Raw genomic sequence first — 26,472 nt, forward strand, 5'->3', positions numbered from 1 at the left:
AGGACTTTCTAAATTCAGTCACCACTGAAATCACTGCTAAGCTCTTTTCATACCTATTCGTGTCACAGTTCTTCATGTTGGACAGTGAAATTGACAGGCAAGGGTGAGCCTGTTCGTTATGATTGACAATGACTGGCATGGCATCACCACTGAAGAGCTCGGAGAGTAGATGCTCGTGGAGGAGGAGGATGAGAATGGAGAGGAGGGTCCTGAGGAAAGGCCCAGACAGGCTGCCCCATCCACAGAACCTGAGGCCTGCACGAGGCCTGGGATCTGCTTTCCCCTCTGCCCTGGAAGGTCCTCTCTGGGTGATACTAAGGCACGGTGGTGAAGGACATGATCGGCCCACCCAGTGTGGTCCTCTGGTCTAGTGGCAGCCCCTCGCCTGGCAAACAGTGCAACAAGCATTCCATTTAGAAGATCTTCTCAAACACATGCAAGCAGCATTCTCTAATGGAAATGGAGACAAGGTCTTTCTTGGAAGAGAGTGCCCTAGAAGATACTCTCTGCCCCAAGACCAACCAGGTCCCTTTTAAGGTCCCTGAGAACAGCAGCCTGGGAGCAGCCAAGACTTTCAAAGGCTGACAAGGCACAGAGTGGATGAATGAAAAGATAACAATACATGGAAAAAACATAACAACACAACTTTGGCTTATAAAACCTCCAACCTGAGGCGGGGACATCCATGTCCACCAACATGCAGAAACAGATGACTGTAGCAGATGGTTGTCAGAAATGCTTTAGCATTTCCCACACTGTCCACACCCCAAGCCCTGCTCTACCCTCCCCCATAACCCCCCCCACCACACACACACACACACACACACACACACACACACACACACACACACACACACACACACACACACACACACAAATAGTATCTGCAGAATAAGTCAGAGGTTGGGGTCCAGAGCCTGAAGTCAGGATAGAACTCTTGGCACTCTGCACTAAATCACCATGATTAGTCCTAGCTAGACAGCAAAATTCACATTGGCCTAAGCTCGAATGGTAGGGTCTGTCTCGCGAAAAGTTAGGCTGCACCCAAGACCGCCAGATCTGGAAAGTCTTTCACTTCTCCTACTTCGCTGAAAGGCTGTCCACCCTGGTTGAATGTCAGCTTATACCGTAACCGGATGGGCTCCTGGGCAAAGACAGAAGACATTAAATTAGTGGGGAGACACAGAGACCAGCCCAGTGTACGAGCTTTTACCCACCCAGCAGTCACCAAGGAACAACATATCATGTTAACTCCATGCCAATAAGGCCTTGAAACAACTATGACAGGAACACCTGGCCAGGACCCTCTGGGATGACAAACTCAAGCCATACATCCTGGGAGAACTCCCACAGCTTTGCAGTCCTGAAGTGGACCACAACTCAGAGACCGGCTAATGAGGACAGGCACACCCTTTCAGAGGACTCATGGTACGAGGGGTTCGTGTCACTTTCTCAGTTCCCAGCTATGGCAACCCAGTCAGAGATCTCCTTCCAATGAGCCCTGAAGAAAAGACTCAGCGAGGAAAATCTCATCACCACTCCCAACCAGAGACTTTAGAGCAAGACCCAAATAAACCTCTTTCAACCTACCACGTTGCCTCCCTACAGTCCAGGGGCCCTCCATCCCCCTGCTATCAAAGTTACCAGAACATACTTTGTGTGGATTGTCAAGCAACAGCATCTGAGAGATCACAGCAGGAGGTGTCAACGGACTGAATGCAGGGAGCTTGGAGCTGGACGCCGGCTGCAGCTTCACTCTCATGGACTATGGCGGGGGGGGGGGGGCAGGGGAGGGCGAGAAAAATCCAGTATCTAACTTGTTCCTAATGAAGTTGAGCTTCAAAGAGGGAGTTTGGGTAAGCAGGAAAACTTGAACTCCACCCACCAAATAATTAAAGGGTCCAAAAGTCCTTTCCTTCCATAAACAGACGTTGTGTGGTCAATAGTTGGCTTCTGAGAGGCAGCATGAAGAGCTAGGGCATACCTTGGGCTGAGTTCTAATTCTGCTTCTTACTAGCTCTGGGATCTCAGGCAAAATACTTAACCTTTCTGGGCCCTGGACTAGAAGTTTATAAAATAGAGATTAACAATAACACATGTCCCACACTACCATGAAGATGAGAGAATGTGTATGTTTACTTTTGCCCACCTTGAATCTTTCCTTCCAGGACATCCTTTCCCTGTTCATTGTGACGCTGTTGTATTGTAACAGCTTTATGGCTGTTAATCAGTGGGGGCCCTACTTCCCTTGAAGAGGAATGGACATAATATCTACATTGGCCAGAGTACCTCATTATCCCTGAACACAAGGTACTGGTCCCAGATATCCAAGTAATGCCAATAGGGCCAATCCTGGCCCTTTCTTGGGTAATCAATATACATGCCTCATGCCAGGTGGAAGTTTCCTTCCAAGATAAAAAGGGTTCAGGAGGGTAAGGACTATGTAACTCTGGAGCTGCTGGTAGCCATTTTCATGCTGTGTGGAGTCGGCTGGAGAATAGGCTCCAAAGAAGAAAGCAGTTAAGAGGTGGAAAGAAATTCTTAAGGAATCGTTTTAAGAACTTATCTGGATCCAGCCACATCTGAAGTCAGATATTCAGAAATCCCCAGTTAAACAAGCCAATAAAACTCCCATTTGATCTTAAATTCCTTTGAAAAGTGTGTCTCTTATACCTAACTAAAAGATCATGACCTAGTAAAGGACCTGGCGCTGAAAAATGCTAGCTTTACTGAAAAATTCAAAGGAGTGGGCCAGCAGATGACTCACCTTGGGCACAGCCACTTGAAACATGATGTCCCAGACAGGCTGGGTGGCAGTGCTCATCATGGTCAACAGCAACACCTGCACCTCCGGATGGCCAGGGGCCCCCGTCTGGGAAAAGTGGAGCAAAATTCGGAAGCCATTCCGGTCATACACGATAAGAGGCGGCAGGCTGCCTGGTGGAGAAGGACCCAACCAAAAGGGTTAACATGACCACAAGGCCGCCAACAGCCACGCCTGAAAGAGATGTGCGTGTTATCATCCGCTGTTGCTGCTTCTACCGTCGGCACGGCTCCTGGACCGACCTCCTCACACCCAACCTTCTGGTGCCGCCATAATCCAGCCCGCACTACTCCTAGCTGGACTCCGAGGGCCCCTCAAACTGAATGCTCCCCACCATCCAACCACCCAAAGCACATTACTCATTTGTTTTTTTTAAAGACTTTATTTGAGATAGAGCGAGTGAGCAAGAGAGAGATAGCATGAGCGGGGGGCGGGGGGTAGGGGGAGTGCAGCAGAGGGAGAAGCAGCAGCAGACTCTACACTGAGCAGGGAGCCCGATGTGGGGCTCAATCCCAGGACTCTGGGATCATGACCTGAGCTGAAGGCAGATGCTCAACCGACTGAGCCACCCAGGTGCCCCAGCATATTATTTTTTTTTGTTTGCTTTTTTAAGAAAGGAACTTTTTTTGAGGGAGATAGGATTAGGACTAAAATACTATGAACACTATAGAAAATACAGGATATCATAATGATATAAAAGACACCATTAATCCTACCCAGAAATAAGCATTGCTAACATCTGGGCCTATTTCCTTTTGGTCTCTTTTATATAACTACATACACACACACACATCTCTTGCCACTTAATTTTACAGAACAATAAAGACACAGATCTCTTCAAGTCAATAGGTTTAATGACCTTCCAATGGAAATCCTAAAAAGGATTAATTCAGCTAAGAAATGATTCTAAGGGAAATGGGGGGTGGGGGGATATGAGACTATCCACTTAAGAAGAGGGAGGAAAGGCCATTTGCGTCAATAAATACTCGTAAGTACATAACCAAGCAGAGAGATAGGAAACAAAGCATGCAGAACAGACCTAGTGGGAGAAATCAACATGTTAGAACATCTACGTCAAAATCAGTGGCTGATTCGATAAGCAGCAGACAACTATCTAATCTGGGAAAAAATGTTTAATGATGATCCTTAGCTCATGCCAAACATCACTACCAAAATGTACGTTCAATAGTTTAACAATGAGACTGTCAAAGATTTAAAAGTCTGATTAGATTAAAAGTCCTTTTGAGGGATGGTGGTGAGCTTATGGGGAAAGAGGCAACCTTTCTGAAGGAGTCTTGGTCACGCAGATCAAAATTTTAAATGTCTACACCCAGCATTTCTAAGAATATATCCTGATGAAATAATCAGGAAAGTTTAAAACACAAGTGTCCAGAGATGTTCACTGTAGCAGTTTTTAACAGCAAACAACCAGAAACAAATTATCCTTCAGAAAGGAATTAAATGAAGGCACCTGGGTGGCTCAGTTAAGTGACTTGATTTCAACTCAGGTTATAATCTTGGGGTCGTGAGATCGAGCCTGGCGTTGGCCTCTATGCTGAGTGTGGAACTTGTTTAAGAGTCTCTCTTTCCTTCTCCCTGTGCCCCTCCCCACTCAAGCGCACGCCCCCCTCCCCCCCGCAAATTTTTAATTAAAAAAGTTAAATATAAAGAAAGGAATTGAATAGGGGCAGCTGGGTGGCTCAGTCGTTAAGCATCTGCCTTCGGCTCAGGTCATAATCCCAGGGTCCTGGGATCGAGCCCCGCATCAGGCTCCCTGCTCAGCGGGAAGCCTGCTTCTCCCTCTCCCACTCCCCCTGCTTGTGTTCCCTCTCTTGCTCTCTCTCTCTCTGCGTCAAATAAAGAAATAAAATCTTCAAAAAAAAAAAAAAGGAATTGAATAAATGAATGACAGTACCATGACTATATGATGTATGGAGACATTTAAAAAGTAAAAGTCTTGAAGAACAAATTCACAGCATGAAAAAATGCTACAGCTTTTAATAACAAAGCAGGCTGTAAAACATTCTAAATATACTATATCTAAGCACCCTGGGTGTCTCCTGCTCACATGCCAGTGTGCCAACCGTACACAGTCACCTTCCTGCCTTCCTTCATAAGGAGGGAACCTCTGCTCTCCTGCTCTAATGAGGACCCCCAACCAAAGAGGGTCACCAGCCAAGTTCTTCCTTTCCATCTAATCCCACTTCTTCGGAGTTATTTCTGCCACACTGGACATTCCCTTCTTGAATTCCAAATGAGTGAGCATCATGTCCAAAAACAGACTCAAGCCCCCTAATTAAAGTCTGCCTGCCAATATCCTTCACTTTTAGTGTCAACCCCAAGACACAAACTTTATGAAAAATAGTAGGTAAGAGACTGAAGCCACCTCCTTACCCTCTGCCCCCAGGCAAAATCTCTACCACTCAGCTTCCCCAGTTTAAGAGCCACCCCCTACCAATCCGGAGCAGATAAAGTTGGGTATTTAAGAGCAGGGGGGTGGCGGGGGAGGTAAAACTGTACTTACTGGGCTTAACAGACTCCAAAGGGACAAACACTTGAGCCAGAGGTGTATTCTGGGAGGATGGGGAAGAAGCCAATGGTCCAGCTTCCCAGGACCAACCTGGAGAGGACTTAGTGCCGGGGGGTACTTCCTTAGGGATGCTCTTCTGTGGAACATAATTTCTGCAAAGAAATGAAAAAAATATCAAGACTAGCAAAAATTATAGACAATTCCAGGAATCTGATTAGGCTTTCTGAAGAATGAGATAAAGAAGGGGGAGAAAAAGAAATACATATGTGTGCATGTATTTTAGAGGAATAGGACTTTAGATGGGTAATTTCACCTGCGCCTCAGTTTTCTCATCCATAAGATGGAAATCATCTGGCATCTACCTCATGGGGTTGTTATTAGAATTAAATGAGAAAATATACGAAAACATTGAGAGGACAGTGCACACATAAGGACCCAATAAACCAGAGCTATTATCATTATTTTAAGATTTTGTTTATTTATTTGACAGAAAGACACAGCGAGAGAGGGAACACAAGCAGGGGGAGTGGGAGAGGGAGAAGCAGGCTTCCCGCGGAGCAGGGAGCCTGATGCAAGACTCAATCCCAGGACCCTGGGATCATGACCTGAGCCGAAGGCAGAACTTAATGACTGAGCCACCCAGGTGCCCCAAACCAGAGCTATTATTAAGGTAATCAGGGTTGTAGTTGTCTGGCAGCCTCTGACAAGTTGCTCAGTCAGGTTAAGTTTCCCTGTATGGGGTCACCAGAGTTAACAGGAGTTAGGAAGATAACACCAATTACACGGACCACTTCATTCACACTTCATGATTTTGTCCATTTGGAATGTAACCTGAAAACTTTTTTTTCCAGAGTTTTGGGTTTTTTTTTTAATTAATTAATTAATTTATTTATTTGAGAGAGAGCACATGAGATGGGGGAGGGTCAGAGGGAGAAGCAGACTCCCCGCCGAGCAGGGAGCCCGATGTGGGACTCGATCCAGGGACTCCATCCAGGGACTCCAGGATCATGACCTGAGCCAAAGGCAGCCATCCAACCAATTGAGCCACTCAGGCGCCCCTGAAGACATTTTTAAAGTACGCTCCACACCCATCGAGGAGCCCAACTCGGGGCTTGAACTCACAACCCTGGGATCCATAACTGAGCTGAGATCAAGAGTCAGATGCTTAACCAACTGAGCCACCCGGGCGCTCCAAAAACATTTTCAATACAAACTGAAAACTACAGTGCAGAGTAACCCACCCAAATCAGGAAGATTACCAGTCCCTTGCTGTGCTGAGTGGCTGGAAGGAGTAAATGGAAAGACACCCCCTCTGGGTGCAAACAAGAATGACCTCCCAGCACATCTTCATGTCCACCAGGGCCTTGTGTCTCTACCACAGACACAGACACACTCAGGCTGTACACGGGAAGGCAAACCACTCCAACCTTCCCAGAGGCAAAGCAGCAGGATCTACATACACATGTTTAGACTCACACCTTAGAGCACTTCTACTTTTAGGAATCCACACTATAAAAATGCTCCGAGGGGTGCCTGGGTGGCTCAGTCGTTGAGTGGCTGCCTTCAGCTCCGGTCATGATCCCAGGGTCCTGGGATCGAGCCCCGCAACGGGCTCCTCGCTCCGCGGGAAGCCTGCTTCTCCCTCTCCCACTCCCCCTGCTTGTGTTCCTGCTCTCGCTCTCTCTCTGTCAAAAATGAAAACAAACAAAAAACAACACTCCGAATGCCTCTGAACTGAAAGCTACATAAATACCCACAAGAGGACAATGACTAAATATATAAGTATTACATGCATATAGATTATTACGACTATCAGAATGAGACAAATTTATCTAAACTGATACGGACATGTACCAAAGATGCGATATGAAAAACAAACACAGGAGAACAGTCTGTAATTATGGCCCCATGTGTGTAAAAAATAAACAACAATAACGCATTACTACATACAGAGAGAAAAGCAAAGAAGGAACACTGGGCATTATCTTTAGGGAGTGATAAATGGGCCTTTCTATATTATCTATTTCTCTAGTGATCAAATTTTGCTTAACTTTCTTGTAATCAGGAAAAAAAAAAAAAAGCCTATGAACACCACATCATCATCGTCTACTGCTGCTACTCCTTAAACCAACCTCTTTGCAGAGGTCCTAACCAGAGCATGTCTTTTCATCTGACTTGGGATGGGGAGTCAAAGGAAAAGAAGGGAAGTACGTATGGAACCCCTGGGAGGAAGGAAGCAGCCCCCCGGCAGAGGGGTCTCTGTCTCCACGTGCACCCCGTGTTCTCGCACACCAACACGGCCCCTCGCCCGGCCCCCATGCAAGGAGCAGGAAGCATGCACAGGAGTCCTTCTTCTACTTTCCTTGCCCACAAGACTCACAGAGGCCCTGGACATGGCTGTAGGGACAGGAGATCCAGCAAGTTCCTTTCTGCAGAAGGGCTCTGAACACCACCACCTGGCAGCATGCTGGCTGGGGGATTCCTCTTTTCCTTACAACAATTCTGACCGGCAACCTGTCAAACGAAGAATGGCTAAAATAAGGCCAGGGTATGAATGACCAGGAGCCATGGTGACACCAGCACACAGGCTTACTGCATTTCCTGCAGCAGGAGGAGAAAAAGGGCAAGAGAGCACAGGACTCCTGACCTGACCTGCAGCAAGCGGGAGCCTGGATACCACTGGAGAGAGTAGGGGTACAAGCAGAGGGAAAAATGTGTCTCTCTGGGAGTTCAAGCCAGACAACATAAGTAAGGAAGAGGCTTTGGACCTCCAGGTCCACAGTCGCCACCAGGCTGTGCTATAGCCCCGTCCCCCACGCCCAGGCAGTGCTGCCCTCATGAACGTAGGTTTGAGGGACCTCCCTTCCAGCCCCTAGGAAGAGCTTCCTTACCTTGTTGGTAAGCGGAGCATCACTGAGGCCTGTAAGGAAGAAACAGAAAGATGTGCACCAGTAACTCTACCTGACAGGAGCTGGAGACTGTTATCTTGTTCACCCTTTCTAGAACATTTAGAAAGCCTAGGCAAAGCAAATTACCCAAAATCATTCAACTCATCCATGACAAATCTGAGACTAAATGCAAAGAGGACCTCTCCGAACTTCCCAGGATAGTAGTGCCCCCTTATCCACTAGGGGATACGTTCTAAGACCCCTGGTGGATGCCTGAAAAGGCGGATGTAGCAATCCCTCCATATACTATGTTCCCCCCCCACCGCACATATATATCTACGATTAACTTTACTTTGTAAGTTAGACACAGTAACGGATAATAAGAACAACAATATACTGTAGTAAGAATTGTGAATGTGGTCTCTTGCTCTCAAAATATATTATACTGTACTCACCCTTTGTCTTCTTGTGATGGGAGATGATAAAATGCCTACGTGATGAGATGAAGTGAGGTGAATGACGTAGGCATGGGACGCAGCCCTAGGCTACTACTAACCTTCTGACCATATGTCAGGAGGAGGATCATCTGCTTCTGGACCGCGAGTCACTGAAATTGTGGACGAGGTGGGGGACTACTGTATACCCAGCTCCCTCTGAAAATAGGCATATTCTCCTCAAGCGGAACTAGCTTACTCGCCCCCCCCCGGGAGTCAGGGCCATTCTGTGCCTGCTCCCCCTAAACACCCACCCTTACCTAAGGCTGCCAGGTCCTGGTGAAGCAAAGACGGTGCCACAGTCCCGGCCTGCTCAGATTCATTGTCCACCTCCAGGTCAATCAGAGGACAGCTCTTCACGCAACCTGCTGGTTTCTGAAAGACTAGAGGACAGTCAGGAAAATAGGTCAGGATGCGAGCAAAGTCTCCCCTTAATGCCCATTAGCTTCCCACAGGCCTCCTCCCAATCAGAAGACATCACCTCGCCCCCTTAATGCACCCCCGCTGAATGGCTTGATGTATAGCCTGAGCTGGTATCTGGAATAGGAGGCAGCCAGAGGACTGCTTTCCTACCCCAGCAATCAGTGTCCTCTGCTAGGGGTCCATTCAACCTGGCCAGCAACACAGCGGACGTCTCCTGCTCACAGGCCTTTTGACAACAACTCATCACAATCACTGGAGCGCTTGATAAAAACACAAACCCCCAGGCCAAGCTCTAAGCAGTCTTGATTCAGAAGGTCCGAGCTGAGAACCTAAGAATCTGCAGTTCAGCCAGTATTCCAGATGATTCTGATGCAGCTAGCCTGCTAGGCACCACCAAAACAGATCATTTTTTTGGTTTCTAGCTCCTCAAAGTAAGCATTCATGAGAAGAGGAATCAAAACCTGGGCGCAATATAGCGAATCTGCTCCCGTGGATAGCCAGAGCTAGGGTCCAGCCTGCCAGTCAGTTCGTGATGGTACACGTGGCAGAGGCTGGCTACATAAAACCAACCCTCAAAGTGAAGGGAAAAAGGGCAAGGCCTCTCATTTCCACACCACAACCCAGAATATTCTGAGGATCCATTTCTTCTCCAGGATTTTCAGGATGCCCAGGCAGAATGTAAGGAGAGGCTTCTTTGCACATACCTCTGGAGACAGGTAGGTTTCCCACTGAGCTGGTCACTGTGTTCCCAAAGATGACTCGGCCCTCCATCACCTGTTTGTACAGCAGAACTCCCTGGGTGAGAAGGTCATTTGCCTGGAGAATCTCCGCTGGAGGAGGGAAAAATGAGAACCCCCTGGTTTAGCTACCAACAATCTCAGTGTTTTTTAAGCCATTCCAGAAAGCAGCGGTCACACAGCTCTACCAGGTTTAGTATATCCATGCCTCCTGCCCCTGGATCATGTGATCAGGCCCCCAGCAGACCTAGTTATTCAGGCCCTAATCCCCAACACTTCTAGCTCTCAAGATGCAGGAGGAACCAAATTTCTTCACCACCGTTTCCAGTACCTTCCAACACAATGGCCAACACTTGAAACATGTCCCCTTCCACTAAGGAACTAAAACTTTAATATTAACTTAAAAACAGTTTTGTCAATGTGCATGTGAATATTAAGAGTTTTTCGGGGCAGGGGGAGGCGCCTGGGTGGCTCAGTTGGTTAAGCAGCTGCCTTCGACTCAGGTCATGATCCTAGAGTCCTGGGATCGAGCCCCCCATCAGGCTCCCTGCTCAGTGGGGACCTGCTTCTCTCTCTCCCTCTGCCTGCGTCTCCCTCTGCTTGTGCTCTCTCTCTCTCAAATAAAATCTTAAAAAAAAAGAAAAAGAAAAAAGTTTTTGGTACTTTATTCACTTACTGGAAAGCTTTTTAAGTGTGTAGGGAATAAATTGGTACATGAATGTATGCTTTCACCTGTAAATTTCATAAAATCTAAATACAGATCAAGTATTCCTGATGAACTCTTGCCATCCAAACTGAAATGTCGTATATAAGTATAAAATATGCACTGGATTCAAAAACTTCACAAGCATTTGTGAATTAGCCCCTGCCAATTTTCTTAACGCATAAGCTGCAACATGGGGTTGAATTCACCTGGCAAAATGTTTTAGTTAGCATGGGTGAGTTGCTTAAAAATTTAAATGATTGTTTTTGAGCTCACTGCAATCAGAGAAAATAATGGGTTCAGACCATAATCACGAAGAGGTAATCAGAAACCAAGGGCCTCTTAACACCACGCATGAAGTGTTCTTGCTCCCCACATTCCCGCTCCAACTGATCCTGAATCTGATCAAGCCCCTAATCCAATTTATAAGAAATATCAGGAATTTATAAGAAGTATTAGATACGGAAAAACATTAAATATCATGGGGCACGCCATCAGAACATTGAGGCCTAGAGAAACTCTGCTGGTCAAAGGACATGTTTTTCATCTAATAAGAAAAAGAACCAAGGTGTTATCCATTAAAAAAAACTTACAAAATACCAATTGCAAAGTATGGCTTTTATGAGTCTGATTCAGAACTTAAAAAAGGTGGGGGGGGGGGCGGAGGTGGGAGGGTTAGCAAGAGATGTTTAGAGAGAGAAACGCCCAGGGAAATCTGAACACTGACTATTCGATTACCTTGGAATGTTTGCAATTTGCTTCAAAGAGAATGAGCGATGGGGGGTGAGAGCAGCATACATGCAACAAGAGGAAAAAAGATGGGCCATGAGCTGGTAGCTATTACCAACAGGTGAAGGGCACATAGGATTTATCCCACTATTTCTGTGCACATGTCCTGAAATTGTCCATAACAAAAGGTATAAAAGATTTTAATCTCTGTGCACAGGTATTAAAATTGTCCGCTGTCCCTACCATTATCCCTGCCCTTCCTCCTCAGCCTGCCTCAGTTAGGTTGGCGACCCAGCCCCCGATGGCACTTAGGTTGGTGAAACCTTCGAGATGCAGCAGTTCCTCAGACTTCTGTGGAAGTTACTCTTCCTTCCAGCATCTCCCTCGTGCCTAACCTTCCCGGCACATTTCCACCCGTCTCTATGCTTTCAGACCAGCTGATGATCGCTTGCTCAAGCCTAGACTGTCCCGGAAAATCAGTTCTAAGGCCATGCCCTTCCAAAGCCCAATCGCCACAAAAGCCAAAGCCATGCTGTCCGGCCTCTTGGCACCACTGTGTCCCAGCAGGAAGGGGCACGTGTGTTCTGCCCTCCAGTGTCCCAGCTGTGCCGAGAGAAGAACGGCCTTACCGAGTGCATCGTCGTCATCCGTGGTATCACTCGCCAGCCGGAACAGGGTGGGCCGCAGCTTCTCGCAACGCTCGTACACCACCTGAGAAAACAGAGCTGGTTCGCAGCAGGGCCCCAGGTGCCTCCAGTAAGCACACAGTGGAGTCTGCCGCTTCCGGAGTCTCCTTAGTCTGTCCCATATGTATGACTGCAGGTTTGAAGTGACATGGCCGTTACTGGGTCAGAAACAGTTTGGGCTATAGTTACCAGAATTTTTAAAATAGTTAAAAAGGTAACAGATGGCCTAAGAATCCACCTTTTAAGCATGTACAGCATTACCTCTTCTCCAAGCTCTTTTCCCTGCTCTCTAGAAGAGCTTTATGTTTTTAAGACTCTTTAAAATTTTTGAGAGCACATGAGAGAGCATGAGCATGAGCCGGGGTGGGGAGGGGAAGAGGGGGTACAGTGGAAGAAGGAGAAGCAGACTCCCCGCTGAGCAGGGAGCCCGATGCAGGACTCAATCCCAGGACCCCGAGATCATGATCTGAGCCGAAGGCAGATGCTTAACTGACTGAGCCACCCAGGCACCCCTATAAGAGCTTTAATAATGGGGTAACCCCACATGGAAGCCTGAAACAACTACCCTGCTTTAAAACTAACATCCAAACTCTCCATCCAACTGTTGGAAGACAGTCATCAGACTTTTCCAACAACACTCCCTGATTCCCACTGCGTGTTCTCCCAGGACTAAACCTCAGTCCGCACCAATAACATCTGGGAAATCTCACACTCCTCATCCCAGGAAAGTGCTCTGGACAACTTCACCCTCCACATACTAGGTGTTGAGGACATAACTTCTGTATGTGTTAGGCTTCCTTCCTTGAGAGGGAGCCCAATTAACACTCCAGTCCTCCCTGACGGTAGTGCTCTCTGCCCCCTTCCCCAGGGCTGGCAAAATGACCTATCTGCTTAGGGGAGTCTGGGAGAGGAAGCAGGAAGGAGCCCCTTCCTGCCACTTTGCTCTTGAGAGCTCCCTGCCTATACGGAAGCCCATATTAGGCTCTGCTCCAACCAGCTCTATGTTTTAGAGAAGGAAGCCCCTTGTGGGGAGAACGGTGGTGTGCCAACGCTATCTTACGTGGTAGGTAAACCTGCCTGATTCGGCTTCAGTATTAGGAAGCCACTTGGAATATTTATGTGCCACTTTTTCCAAAGTAGGCTCTACCCATTATAAAGATGAAGTTTTATTTCCTGCTATGTCTCTTCTGTCTCCTAGCTGCTTATCATCTTGGGTGGGGGAAAGTTGTGCTATATAGAAGCCCAGCATGCCAACCTTGCCAAGGGGCTTTGGCACAAAGTCACCTCAGGGAACTGGCTTTGGAGAGTCTGCCTGGCCCAAGCCCACTAATCCTTCCGAGTACTGTCCCCTCTGGCCCCAGGAGCCGGCATGATCTTCTCTGTAACTCTATCCAATCCCAGCTATAGCTGATCAACCTGAGGTAGATACAGGAGCCTTGCTGGACAAGTCGATTTTTCTCTCAGGAATTTGGACTCAGGAAAGCTACTAGTTTGTTTCTGCTAACCCAGTGAGATGGAAGGACAGGAAAACTAAGGAGCTACGTGAAGGCCGTCTTTCCTGTGCACAGAAGCATGAAAAGCTGGCACGTGGACAGCGAAGACAAACGTAGCTGGCAGAAGGAGGGAGAGCAGCAGAGCTTCAAGGACAAGACTCCGAGCAGCCGGCTCTGACAGCACTCCAGTCCCAGCACCACCTGTCTGCACTGGGCGGCAGTGGCCCAGCCAGGACAGCGAGGGCACCGGCGACGGAAGAAAAGAGACAAATCAAACCCCAAATCAAAGGAGAAAGTCTGACAAAGGACTGGTATCCAGGATATGTAAAGAACCCTTAAGAATTCAAAACCTAAGACAACCCAATTAAAAACTGGGCAAAGGATCTGAACAGACATTTCTTCAGATAAGATGACACACAAGCGGCCAAGAAACACAGGAAAACAAAGCTCAACTTAAGTCACCAGGGAAATACATTTCAAAGCCACAGTGAGATACCACTTTACACCCACTAAGCTAGCTAGTACCAAAAAGACAGACAGTAACAAGTGTTGGCAGGATATGGAGAACTGGAACCCTCATATATCGCTGGTGGGATTGTAAAATGCCACAGTGATTTGGCAAAAAAGCTTGGCAGTTGCTCAGAAAGTTAAAGGAAGCCACCAGATGATCCGGCAATTCCATTTCTAGATATCTATACTCAAGAAAATCAAAAGCTTACGTTTCACAGACAAGAAAACTTGTATATGGATGTTTGCAGCATCACTCCTAATAGCCAAAGTGGAAACCCAAATGCCCAACTGATGAACGGACAAAACATGAGGCAGCCATACAATGGAAGGTTACTCAGCCAGAAAAAGGAATGAAGTTCTGATACACGCTACAAGATGGAGAAATCTTCCAAACATTAAGTGAGAGCAGCCAGACTCAAGACCACATGTTGTAGGATTCAATTTACACAAAATGTCCAAAGAGGCAAATCTGCAGATGCAGAACATGGATCAGTGGTTGCCAGGAGCCGGTGGAAGAGGTGTTGGCAGAGAGTGCCTGCTAATGGGCACAGGACTTCTTTTAGGGCTGATTAAATTCTTCCAGTTAGGGTTGATGGCTGCTTTTAGGATATGTACATTCTCACTAAAGGTGTTAAAAAAAAAAAAAAAAAAGACCTCGAGATGTGTAGGCTTTCGAGGGGAATTGGAATTCTTGTGTAATGTTGTTAGCTACATAAAATGACACAACCACTTTAAGAAACTGGCCAACTATTTTTCAAAGTTAACTATACACTTAGTATGTGACCCAGCAATCCCACACCTAGGCGTATACCCAAGGAAAATGTATGTTCACACAAAATCCTATATATAACTATACACAATTGTTTATAGCAGCTTAATTCATAATCACCCAAAGCTGGAAACAACCCAATATCTATCAAAAGATGGATATACATGTTGTAATACACACAACAGAATACACCCAATAAAAAGCAAGCTATTGATACACATGCCATGAATGGATCTCAATTATGCCAAGAGGAAGAAGCCAGAAAGAAAAATAGAGAAAGAAGTAAAGCTGTATTGCTCCCTTCATACAAAAAAGTCTAGGAAGTATAAACTAATCAGACCACACAGCAAGGCAGTGGTTGCTTGGGGGATGGAAAGACAGGAAAGGAGGGGAGGGATAACCTAGGGGCATGAGGAAATTCTGGGGGGTGAGGGACAAGTTTACTATCTTGATTGTGATGATGGTTTCATGGACACACACGTCAAAACACATCAAATATGCTTAAAATATGTGCAATTTCTAATGTGTCAATTACACTCAATTCCACTTGAATTTATTTTTTAAAACCAGTACCTGCAAAGCCTCCTGGTCTGGTGGGGCCTGCCCCGGCCTGCGGTACATGCTCAGCATTTCCTGCAGCACCTTCACATGGCTCCGTACCTCCTCCACAGCACTGACTCTCTTGGATGCCTTCTCGGATTTCTCTTGCTCCTTTTAGAAGAGAGAGGATGGAGGTGAGGGAGCAGAAGCCCTAGATAATGCCTGAGCGAGGGATGGGAAGGAGGCACTGCACTGCGAGCTCAGGGAAGTCACTAGAACACTGAGTGGGCGGGAGTGTTCACTCAGTGGGCGAAGAAAACACTCTGAGCCCAGAATTCCTGCAAAAGGCAATGCAGTCCAGGGACCAGGTGATCTATTGCTTCGTACCACCAGCTTTAATCCCTCTGAAAACCAGATTCCCAAACTGGACTCTGTCACTGGGACAGAAACTGGGGTCTATGAAATACTTTGGGCTCTTGCATAAAAGTACTTGGGAAGTACACAGCATGATTTCCGCTTCCAGTCACCATCCTGCTGCCCTTCAGGGAGCCCGCAGAGCTGTGTCCCCATTCTGGGCCCAGAGGCCATCCCTTTCCCTGGCCAACTGTGCACCGACGCCCTCCAGCACATACACGGGTGTGTAAAACGCTGGTTCTGTAGAGCCCAGTGGAAAAATGCCCACCTCCTTGACCAAATTCTTGATCAGCCTGTTTGCAGCCTGAAGATCCTCAGGGTGGTTGCTCTTCAGAAGCCTCGTCAGAAGCTGCGGAGTGAACAAGAAGAGTTTGGCTACTCTCCCCGCCAAACCCCCCGTGTCAAATGGCCCACAGCAGCAGCAGCAGCAGGAGAATACGGATAATAGAGCCTCACTTTCCATGCATTCTCCTACCAAGTCCTCACAGTGAGGCCATGGAGGTATTAGGGCTCTCCCCACAGACCACTAGTTTTCAACGGGGTAGGAAGGTGGAGGAGATAGCCCCCAGGAGACAGCTGGCAAAGCCTGGAGACCTGATTGTCACAACTGAGGTGCTATGGCATCTAGCAGGTAGAGGCCAGGACACTATAAACTCCCTACAGTCAACAGGACAGCCCACAACAAAATTATCTGGCCCAAAATGTTACTAATGCTGAGGCTGTCCTGAGCCAGGCACCCTCCGATGTGACACACCTCGGTAATCTAGCAGAACGCCGTGCCCATGGGAGTCACTCAGCCTTCACTGATGGCAGGAGAGACGGCTATACTGAAGCCCAGAGTGTCTCAGTAGCTTGCCCCTGGTGACACAGGACTCTTTCTCCAAAGGCCATGCCCTCCCTCCTCTTCCCACCCACTGTAAGGCACCAGGAGAGGAGCCAGAGAGAAAGGCAGCCCAGAATCTAGCATAGTCCTGCTCGTCCTGACCCCATGGAAAGTCCAAGGGAAGGGTGCAGCTAAGGGGTGCAGTCAGAGGCAGAGGGTCCCCAAGCCAGACTCCTACACCACCTGGAGCTTCCCTGGTACTCATTTCCTAGACCCTGTTGAGTGACCGAGAACAGTAATGTCCAAAAGCATGGCCACCACCAGTGCTCAAGGGCCCTCTCCCCATTCAGAGGCACTCTACAGCTATCCCTAGGTCTTTGTCCCTCTCCTTCCTGATGTCTGAGGAGCAACAATTATGGGAGACAGTAGCAGAAGGAATATGGGTAGGATCAGGCTTACTGGCACTAAAAAAAAAAAAAACAAAAAACAAAAAACTGAGCCAAAATATAACCAATTCTTTCCACCATCTTCCCCTAATACCACACACACACTGGATACGACCGAGCATCCCCCTCGCCCACTGGGGTTATCCTTTTGTACCTTGTTTCCCTCAGGAATGCTTGTACGGTAGGTGGAGGGTACAAAGAACATGGCATTTCCTATTTGGCTCATCCATGAAGAAAACATCCAGACCTTATGCTACTTAACTCTAAGAGCCTGCTCCAGAGAGAACTCACTGACCCACCTCCCCACATTCCCCCCAACTTTGGTTCAGGGATCAGAGAACACCCCAGGGGATATTTCAGTAGAGTCCCTAAAAGAAGGGGTCAGATCAGATTCTAGGTCGGACACCAAGGTCAGGAAGGGGCTCTTTACCTTGGACTTTTCTTCATCGGCATCGAAGATAGAGCTCTTGGGCCAGGGAGAAGGTGGAGGCAAAATTTTATCCATTGGTAGTTTAGGGTCTTGCTTTACGATTCCTAAAACACAATTCATGAAATTAAGATACGGCTAAGGGTAGCCACTGACTTCAGTAGGATGCAGCATCAAGTCCAGAAACTCCCAGTTCCTGATGTCCCACTGCACAAACACGATCAATGACCTTAAAGGGATAGACTGAGGGTATGACCAAGGCTCTGCAACCTCCCTCAGGAGACTCCAAGGAACCAGCACAAAGACATGGACATCAGAACCAACTGAGATCAGCACCAGATCCTAGGGCTTGTGGGCCATGGGCCTCATGCTATAAAAACACTGATCATTACATACAGGTACGTAACCTCCCAGGGCCCAGAAGTTACTGTAGGATCCATGACCCTCTCGACAACAGTGAGTACTTGTGCCAGGGAAAAATAGTCTATCCTGAATCCAGGTTCCTTCTTCTACAGAGTTCTACGGACTCCCAGCTCCCACACAGGACACAGAAAGGCATGAACTGCATGACTCCAACCCCGACAACACGACACTGGACAACCTACAATCCACCACTTTTCCTGAATCCACCAGAGAGTGGAGATCACCGGGCAAGAAATCTAAGGAAAGGCAGGGCCTCCAAGGAAAAACTGAAGGCAACACCAAGGCGGATAATTCAGTAAACTTGTTTCTAAATTGTTTACAGGCCGGTGTGAGCTAGCGAGAGAACACAGAACCTCCGAGGCCCACACCACAAGAGGAACAGGTTCTTCACAGGGCCTCATCAGGCACTCATGGAAAGACACAGGAAAGGCCTGCTGTCCCACTTCCGTCCTCCTCTCTCCCTCCAGAACAAACACCTTCAACTGCTGGGAAGGACATCAAACCCTGCAGTCCTCAGAGCAGCGGCAGAAACCGACTGCAGCTTCGGAACACAAAAGAAAGACTTATGCCTCTGGGGGAGGGGCAGGATCACAAACAGGTGCTACCGAGACCCGGGGACACAATGCCCACCTAAAACCGAGGCTTAGAACAGAGAACAATGACCCCTGCCCCCACCAGGCTAACTGGCATTGGGTAGCAAGTTGTAACAGTCGACTATCAGGAAAGTATCCAGAATAAGACCCTCTCAGAGGTGCAGAGGAAAAAAGGAAGACCTAATGCTGAGATGGAGCGGATACTGAGAAAAACTCTAGCAAATCAGCTCCCACACTCAATACAACCCAACACCAGAGGAATTTAAAATCTGGTACAGTGAATGAGGGTAACTATAGCAACAGCAGTCCCAAGCCCAGCTCAACTCCTGCTACAAGAAGGAAAGGTCTGCCTGTTTCCAGTGATCAGAAACTATTTGTCTCAGGGGCGCGTGGGTAGCTCAGTCGGTTAAGCGTCTGCCTTCAGCTCAGGTCATGATCCCAGGGTCCTGGATCGAGCCCCACATCGGGCCCCCTGCTCAGCAGGGAGTCGGCTTCTCCCTCTCCCCCTCCCACCTGCTCTCTCTCAAATAAGTGAATCAAGTTTTTAAAAAAATAAAACCGGGGCGCCTGGGTGGCTCAGTTGGTTAAGCGTCTGCCTTCGGCTCAGGTCATGACCCCAGGGTCCTGGAGTCAAGCCCCACATCGGGCTCCCTGCTCGACTGGGAGCCTGCTTCTCCCTCTCCCTCTGCCTGCTGCTCTGCCTACTTGTGCTCTCTCTCGATCTGTCAAAAAAATAAATCTTTTAAAAAATAAATAAAATCTTTAAAAAAATCATTTGTCTCAGACTCTACTGTCCTACACAAGATGTCCAGCTTTCACTGAAAAAACCACAAAGCAAACAAAAAAACAAGAACGACTGCGAAGAGGAAATGCAATGTAAGCCAAGGAGTCCGACCTTGTTTCTTCAGCATCTGGTAAGCGTCTCGGATCTTGATATCCTCTGGAAACCAGACGGTCCAACTAAAGAGTATTTCGATGACTCTTCCTTTAACTTTTTCTGTGGTCCAGGACCCTAGGTACTAAAAATAAAAAGGGAAGAATTACAAAGCTGGAAAGGACTTAGCCAGCACATGCTACCACAGACGAGATGGCCACTGAGGTCCAGGGAAGCGAGCTGCCCAAGGCTGGTGGAGACCGGCGGCACTAGAGGCCAAACCGCCTGGCCCCCAGCCCCAGGGTGCCTTCTTGGTTTCCAGGAGTCAACCTCCACAACTGCTCAAGTGAAACCCACCATATATTGGGATAGGTTAGAGCCACAGGGGACACTCATTTTTTGAATGAGGCAAGATTATGAAAATTTATTTGGTCTTTGTCTCTAGTTCCTGGCACAGTTTCAAAAAACCCTTGGAATTTCCTGAGTTTCAGCAATAGCTTTTGTTGGGGGCGCCTAGGTGGCTCAGTTGGTTAAGCAACTGCCTTCTGCTCAGGTCATGATCCCAAGGTCCTGGGATCGAGCCCCACGTCGGGCTCCTTGCTCAGGGGGGAGCCTGCTTCTCCCTTTCCCTCTGCTTGCTACTCTGCCTGCTTGTGCTTTCTCTCTGTCAAAGGAATAAATAAAATCTTAAAAAAAAGGAATAGCTTTTGTTATTCACCATGAGCCCCCTTGGACCACATGTGAGTTTATGTTCACCATTCATGGTGGGAGCTTAGTTTCAAGGGAGAGACTGACCACTTCAGAAAAACCCACCATGTGATGACAGGGTTGGAACTTTCAGACCAACTCCCAGGAGGGCCGGGGGCTGGAGATGGAGTTCAATCCTAGCTAATGATTTAATCAAAATGCCTACATAACTTCAGATAAAAACTGGCAGACAAGGAGCTTCGGAGAGTTAGAACACATGGATGTCCTGGGAGGGTGGTGTGGAGGCTCTGACCTTGGTCTATGGAGCTCTTCCACTTACATCCTTTATAACAAAAGGATAATAGTGAATATCGTTACTTTCCTATCTTTTGTGAGTCTTTCTGGTGAATTACGAAACCTGGTGGAGGGAGTCACGGGAACCCCTGAATTTATAGCTGGTCAGAGAGCAGGAAGTAGCCTGAGGACATCTAAGACCCCTGGCTGGTATCTGATGCAGGCAGGTCTAGGTAGGACTGAGCCCTTCATGCGCAGGGTCTATAATAACTCCGGTTATTAGTGGCAGAAGTGAAATGAATTAAACTGTGGGACCCACAGCTGATATCAGAGAATTGCTGAGAAGTAGCAAAGAAGCATTCCATCTAGTTAGGTACCCAAGAACGGTGTTGCTAAGACAAGGCCAGGAGAAAAGGTGCAGAGGGCAAGCAAGAAGGGACATAAAGCCACACCTGGTATCTCTTGCCATTGCCACCAAAAAACCTGTCCTCGAGCTTGAGTTTCTCACCCCTCTAGGCCAGCCATCCCAAGGCCATATTTAAAGGGAGAACGTGAAAATGCTGACAACCAAAGGCAGGGCTCAGCTGATGAACATGACCAGCATCCCAGACCTTGGAGAGCGTTGGGGAAGGCCATCAAGAAAGATGTGACCGCCAGCTGATCTGTGAGCTGGACTTGGGCAAACTAAGGTTTCTCACCCCTTCCACTGTCCTGGGAATGTGGACAGAGCCATGAGATAGTGATGTGGTGTGGAGAACACCAACACAGTACCACTCACTGAACCCCCTTAAGGCCTTTATGTAAACTCTGAAGATGTGGCAGGGGTAGAGATCTACTTGCCTTGCTGCCACCCAGGACAAGCGTCCTATCTAAGTTCCATTTCAGACCACACCCGGGAAGCTCCCGAGAAGGTTACGATCCAACAAAGAGGAAAGCTTTCGCATGCAGGACATTCCCTCTCAGCTCTGTTGTAAAGCAGGACCGGCCGACAGGCTCTGTCGTGAGCAGGCCTACTTCTGGATCAAGAAGGGGCACAAGGGTTTGAAGGCTGGGCCAGGGACAGTACAGCGAGCAAGTAAGTGTAAGTACAGCCAAGCCCAGGCTGCTCACCTTTGGGGACAACACTTTGATCAGCTCATTCAGGAAGCGGAATTTGGCCACCTCGTTGTGGAACTTCTCCCCACAGTGGTTCACACACATCTCCAGTACCTGCATGGACACAAGAGCCCCATGAGAAAAGGAAAACCATTGGCTTCAGGGCTCATCTCATAGCTGATAAGCATCTGCTGGAACCATAGCTAGTGTTTCCTCAAGACGACAAAGACACTATAGTCTGAGGAAGGGTGACATTTTCAGATTAAGAAAAAATTGCTACCTGCCTGATTTGCTGTAACTGCCAGGTTTGTGCCCAGGAGAAAGCTCAGTGGGGTGTACCCTGAGGCCTTCCCACCTTTTAAGGAGACCATGTGGGCAGGACACACTGGCTAGAGAATCCTGTCCTCCTCAGAGGCAGAGACCTGATCTGTAGCACACAAGGACTACTGAGCCACAGGCTACCTGCTGACACTCAGATGGCAAGACAGGCCCGCACACATCTTCTTTGGTTCGTGCTATTGTTTAACATTTCAAGTTAGTCACAAACATCAATAAACTCAGAGAATGGATATAAAACTCTGGATCTCTGACTCCTGGAAAACAAAGTTCTAGCAACACCAGGCCACAGCTGCACGCCTGGAGTAGCCAGCCAGCCGGTCCTGTGCCACAGCTGCCCTCTGCACACTGGCCTCACGCTCTCCTGGGTTTCCATCCTCACCCAGCAGCTCACTCGTTTATGGGACCAGTCAGGCCCTGCTACATGGCCCCTGAAATCGCCAGCCCTGGTCTGGGGAAGATGAAGGGAAAGAAAGCCTTCTTTTCCGTCCCCCAAAGCAGGCTCAATGCTACTCTCTCAAAACAGACCTAGGATGGGGCAACCCAAGCACAGAACTCGCTATCGGACGTTCTCCACCACGTGAAATGGGCCTGGGGTCCAGCACTCTCTAGCTGCATGTCAGGAAAGTATAAGCGCAAGGGCAAGCCAAACTCACCGTTAAGGCATAAAGAGCTTCTTTCTCTTGTGGAGACTGGATCTTGTGGGCCAGTAGCCAGGGCGCATGGGTTGGGCTAAGGGAAAACAGAGAGACCTGGGCTGTGGGTGGAGAGGAAGAAACCAACTGGTATGGCTGAGTACACTCCGTCAAGTCACCTCTCTTCCAGAAGCACGGGTCCCAAAGCAGAGGTGGAGTGACGGGCACAGAGCCTACACACCTGCCTCTGAAGGAGGCAAACCTCCACCCACCCTCGGTGCAGTGACAGCATCTGACATCCTCCTCCCTGCAGCCAACCCACCCCTAGAACTCCAAGCTGAGCACTCAAGGCCAGACCTGTGTGGAACCAGACTGTGAGCAGAAGACCCTATCGGATGACAAAGGCTCAGTAAACACTGGAGTAGAAAGTGTGATCAAACTTTTCCCCCATTTCAAGATGCCGACTATGCAGCATCACGTAGATTAAACGTGTATGGCTGACATGATTCTTCAGTTCCTATCCAAATGCTTTGGAAACAGAAACCAAATTTAAAAACAAAAACAAAACCAGAAACCAACAAAATTTCACCCTCTTCCTGCATTTTCTTAAGAAAGAAGACATTTAAAATTACGGAGAATACACTGATCTCTTTCACATTCCTATGTAACCTAGCTACCTTCTAACCCTAACATTCAGGGGTCTCCTTAGCATGAGTCACATAGAACACTGCAATTTTTTTCCCATTTGCTATTCCCAGAAAAATAATGTTCTCAGATCATGGAGGAAAAAAAAGGAAAGAAAGCCTCACTTTCTTTCTCTGAGGTAAAACAGACCCAAGAGACCGAAGCATGCACTTTGTCTGAGGTATCCCAAGTCAAGTGTATGTCTGTGAAGGTCACCTTACCCATTGGGATCAGTGTTCACCTGGTCACAGAAATTCTGGATAGCGGACCAATCCTGTTCTGACACGCTTGGGTCTGTGGCTTTATCTGTCAAGGAAATAAAAATAAAGAATGAAAAGAAATATACACCCGCCCCTCCACAAATAAAGTGGCAGCCAAGGACAGTGCTAGCACACCTCCAGGGGATCAGACCCAGCAAGCAGACAGCTGAAAGGGACAGGACCATGGCTATGCTGTTGGCTACCATCAGGCACAGTGTCCGGCACATAAGGCCTCAGTGAAGACTGGCTCACTGAATGAACAAGCTTTTGTCTGCAAGAGACTCCCCTTCCGGTGCAGCGGTTGGCCTGCGTACGCCTCCTTCATGCCCCGTCAGGATTTCCCCCCCCTTTGGCCCTGCAATAAGGATGAGCGAGGGCCAGCATCCGGGAGGCTACCCCCCACCTTCTTCTTGAGAGGGGTGGGGGCAGAGGGAGAAGCAGACTCCCCGCTGAGCAAGGAGCCTGATGTGGGGCTCGATCCCAGGACCCTGGGATCACGACCTGAGCTGAAGGCAATCAACCACCTGAACCACGCAGGCGCCCCGCGGGAGGCTACTTCTAACTTTCTTAGCTATGTGATGGTAAGATTAGAACATACCACAAGGCTCTGGGTGGCTCCACTTGGTCACCTCACCATCTCCTCAAAAACAATAAACCCCAAGTCTAACCCTCAGCTTACTGAAATCCTCTCTGACCATCCTATGTAAGAAGCTTCTCCATGTATCAGTGGCTTGTGCGCGCTAACAAAAGGACCTCCTCGCATTCACTCCTCAAAATGCTGTTCCCTTCTGTACACTTGCACATTCCCGGGACCCCAGATCCAATCATGCTACAATCCGTCGATGAAATCTGAGGACACTAAGCACTGAACGGGTGGCGGCACAGCCAGAGATACCTACAGAAGGGGGATTATCAGAAGGCCTAACAGACCAGGCTCCGCTGAGGGGAGGGGTGATCTTCGACCTTCCTGGTGCTGGACAACAGCTTCTCTCCTCCCACTGCTGCTGCCTAGAATTCCCAAGAAGGGTGTCCATCCCACATGTCCTGCCCCAGACTAAACCAGGCCCTGCTCTCTCACACAGGAGCTGCTGGGAGGCCTCTGTCCTATGCTTTCCTAACCCCCACCCCTCGACTCCTTGCTGTCCAACTTCTGGGGGACTACCTACCCCTCCAGTGAAAGACCTTGCTGAAGGCTCCTAACAGAGAAGCTCTTTCAAGCTCTGTAACAGGCTGATTCTAGGGTCCTGTTTCTGATATTATTCCTTATGCCTGAACATTTACTTTGGTCCTCTCAAAATCCTACCCATTTTTCAAGGCCCATCTGAATTTCCACCTTCCCCCAAAACCTCCTCCCACTGCTCCAGCCCCTGTGATTCTCCTCCCTTCGGGTTACTGAAGAGTCCAAGGTCAAGCAGAGTTTAACCTTTCCGGACTGCAGTCACACTTCTGTCATGTGGAAGTCATGTGTCTCCCCAGCTCAACTGTGAGATTCAAAAAGCCAACTCCATTCTAAGTGAAAAAAGACAACAAGGGAGAACAAAGGAATCAGACTGTCACTGCCCACATTCCCTCACCTGTTCCCCCTCAAAGCTCTTTCCTATGCTGGATCTCGAAAATTCTATCCATCCTTTGAGCCCCAATTCAAGTGTCACTTCTTCATGAAGACTTCCTTGATTTGTTTCCCACCCCCACCAAACAGAAGCCTCTCTTCCTTCTCAGAAGACCTGCATTCTACCTGCCCCTCTTACGATGGAGACGTCTAGCTCCAATCCTGACTAGCTACATGTTCTTGGGCTCCCAGGGCCTCAGTTCCCTCCACTATAAAGGAAAACAGCACCTTCCTCAAAGGTCATTCCTGAGGTTTTTTATAAGGTGGTATCTAAAGTGCCTGGTACAGCAGCAAATATTAAAGTAACCAATAAAGGACAGCTAAATCTTATTGTTCATTATAATGCACAGTCTCTGCCTTTTACTTTAAAAACATGTGTACGTGACTTACTGCACCTAAAGGGAATAAAACTCTAGAAGGCAAAAGCCATATATTCCCTGCAGTGCTTAGTACAATACCTTCCTCAAAGGCACAAAATAATTACTCATGAAATAAATTATTTAAAGCAGTGATTCTCAGAGATCCTGATTAAAGAGGTCTGACTCATCTTAAATAATTCTGCCTGATTTTAGCTTCCTGAAGTTTTAGTTCACTACCAGGTCAAGACTGATGCCTCTGGGCACTCAGAAACTCGACCCATGACTGGACCTAGAGCAGAGATCGGCAAAATCCAGCCTTCCTCCTCCTCACCCCCTCCCCGGCCACCAGGTGAAAAGAGTAAGACAGTCACCAGCTTTTCCAAAGAAAGGAATAAGACACATCTGTGAGGTTAAGTCATGTTCCAAACCCTTAACCAAGGCAAAGCAGCAAGATCTATAAAGTGTAAGTTTATTGGTATCATGAGGATTCCCTCAAAGTTCATCCCAGCCCCCAAATAGCAATAGTAGTATCAGCTGCCTTGTTTTTTTTCTTTTTCGTAAAGAAGTTGCCATGTACCAGCCACTAGGCTGAGTGTTTCCCAAGCCTCCCTCCCGTCCAGGGTTAAGGAGGGAGAGGGCCACTATTCTCTCACCATTTTAGAGGCAAAGAAACCTGCCCAGCTACAAAAGCTGGAGAACAGCAACAAAACTGCAGTCCCAGGTCTGCCCCGAGCCAGGGCCCAAACACTTCTCTCAGTTGCTTGACAGAGACAGGGCCTCTTGGGGAACTAGTTTCAACTTTCTTGCCACTAAGTTATCAGCTCCCTCAAGCAGGAAGACAGGTCTCGTTCACCTTCACATCCTCCAGAATGTCACTGGCACAAATATCTACTGAATGAATGAATGATTCACCTTTTGCTCTGCAGAGCCTGGCCAGCTGGCTGGACTGATTTTTGACTCCAGGGGAGGGTTAGCCCAGTTCGGAAATAACTGGGTCTTCTACAATATAATGCCAGCCGGCAAGGCTGTTTCAGAGGCTTCCTGCGGCTCCAGAGAAAACGAACCCCTGGCCCCCCCAAGGTCCACCCACTGGGTCTGATCAGGCCGTAGCACCCCTAGGGTACAGGACACCCATCTGCCCCAAGGAGTGGCTGGCAGCCAGCAGGGCATGGCCAGGGAAAGACTCA

At 48.2% G+C, this 26,472-nt stretch overlaps 1 protein-coding gene across 2 annotated transcripts in view; it reads right to left on the reverse strand.

Annotated features, from left to right (window-relative positions):
- Positions 1-840: 840 nt before the first annotated feature.
- Positions 841-26,472, reverse strand: part of GGA2 (golgi associated, gamma adaptin ear containing, ARF binding protein 2) — a 32,207-nt gene continuing 6,575 nt past the window's right edge. For both annotated transcript variants that reach the window (XM_028090442.2, XM_028090441.2), the window contains exons 2-17: positions 23,279-23,363; positions 22,395-22,470; positions 21,418-21,516; positions 19,348-19,471; positions 17,440-17,543; positions 16,009-16,089; positions 15,360-15,497; positions 11,958-12,039; positions 9,864-9,989; positions 8,997-9,119; positions 8,246-8,274; positions 7,735-7,868; positions 5,349-5,506; positions 2,768-2,937; positions 1,655-1,765; positions 841-1,144 (exon numbers count right to left, since the gene is read on the reverse strand). In XM_028090442.2, coding sequence (XP_027946243.1) covers positions 1,034-1,144; positions 1,655-1,765; positions 2,768-2,937; positions 5,349-5,506; positions 7,735-7,868; positions 8,246-8,274; positions 8,997-9,119; positions 9,864-9,989; positions 11,958-12,039; positions 15,360-15,497; positions 16,009-16,089; positions 17,440-17,543; positions 19,348-19,471; positions 21,418-21,516; positions 22,395-22,470; positions 23,279-23,363 — 1,751 coding nt within the window. In that variant the 3' untranslated portion in view covers positions 841-1,033. The remainder of the gene's footprint in view (positions 1,145-1,654; positions 1,766-2,767; positions 2,938-5,348; positions 5,507-7,734; positions 7,869-8,245; positions 8,275-8,996; positions 9,120-9,863; positions 9,990-11,957; positions 12,040-15,359; positions 15,498-16,008; positions 16,090-17,439; positions 17,544-19,347; positions 19,472-21,417; positions 21,517-22,394; positions 22,471-23,278; positions 23,364-26,472) is intronic.

The sequence above is a fragment of the Eumetopias jubatus genome, unplaced genomic scaffold (assembly GCF_037043125.1).
Source record: "Eumetopias jubatus isolate StellerSeaLion01/CBP00866 unplaced genomic scaffold, mEumJub1_p1.0 scaffold_12, whole genome shotgun sequence".
NCBI classification, from domain to species: Eukaryota; Metazoa; Chordata; class Mammalia; order Carnivora; family Otariidae; genus Eumetopias; species Eumetopias jubatus.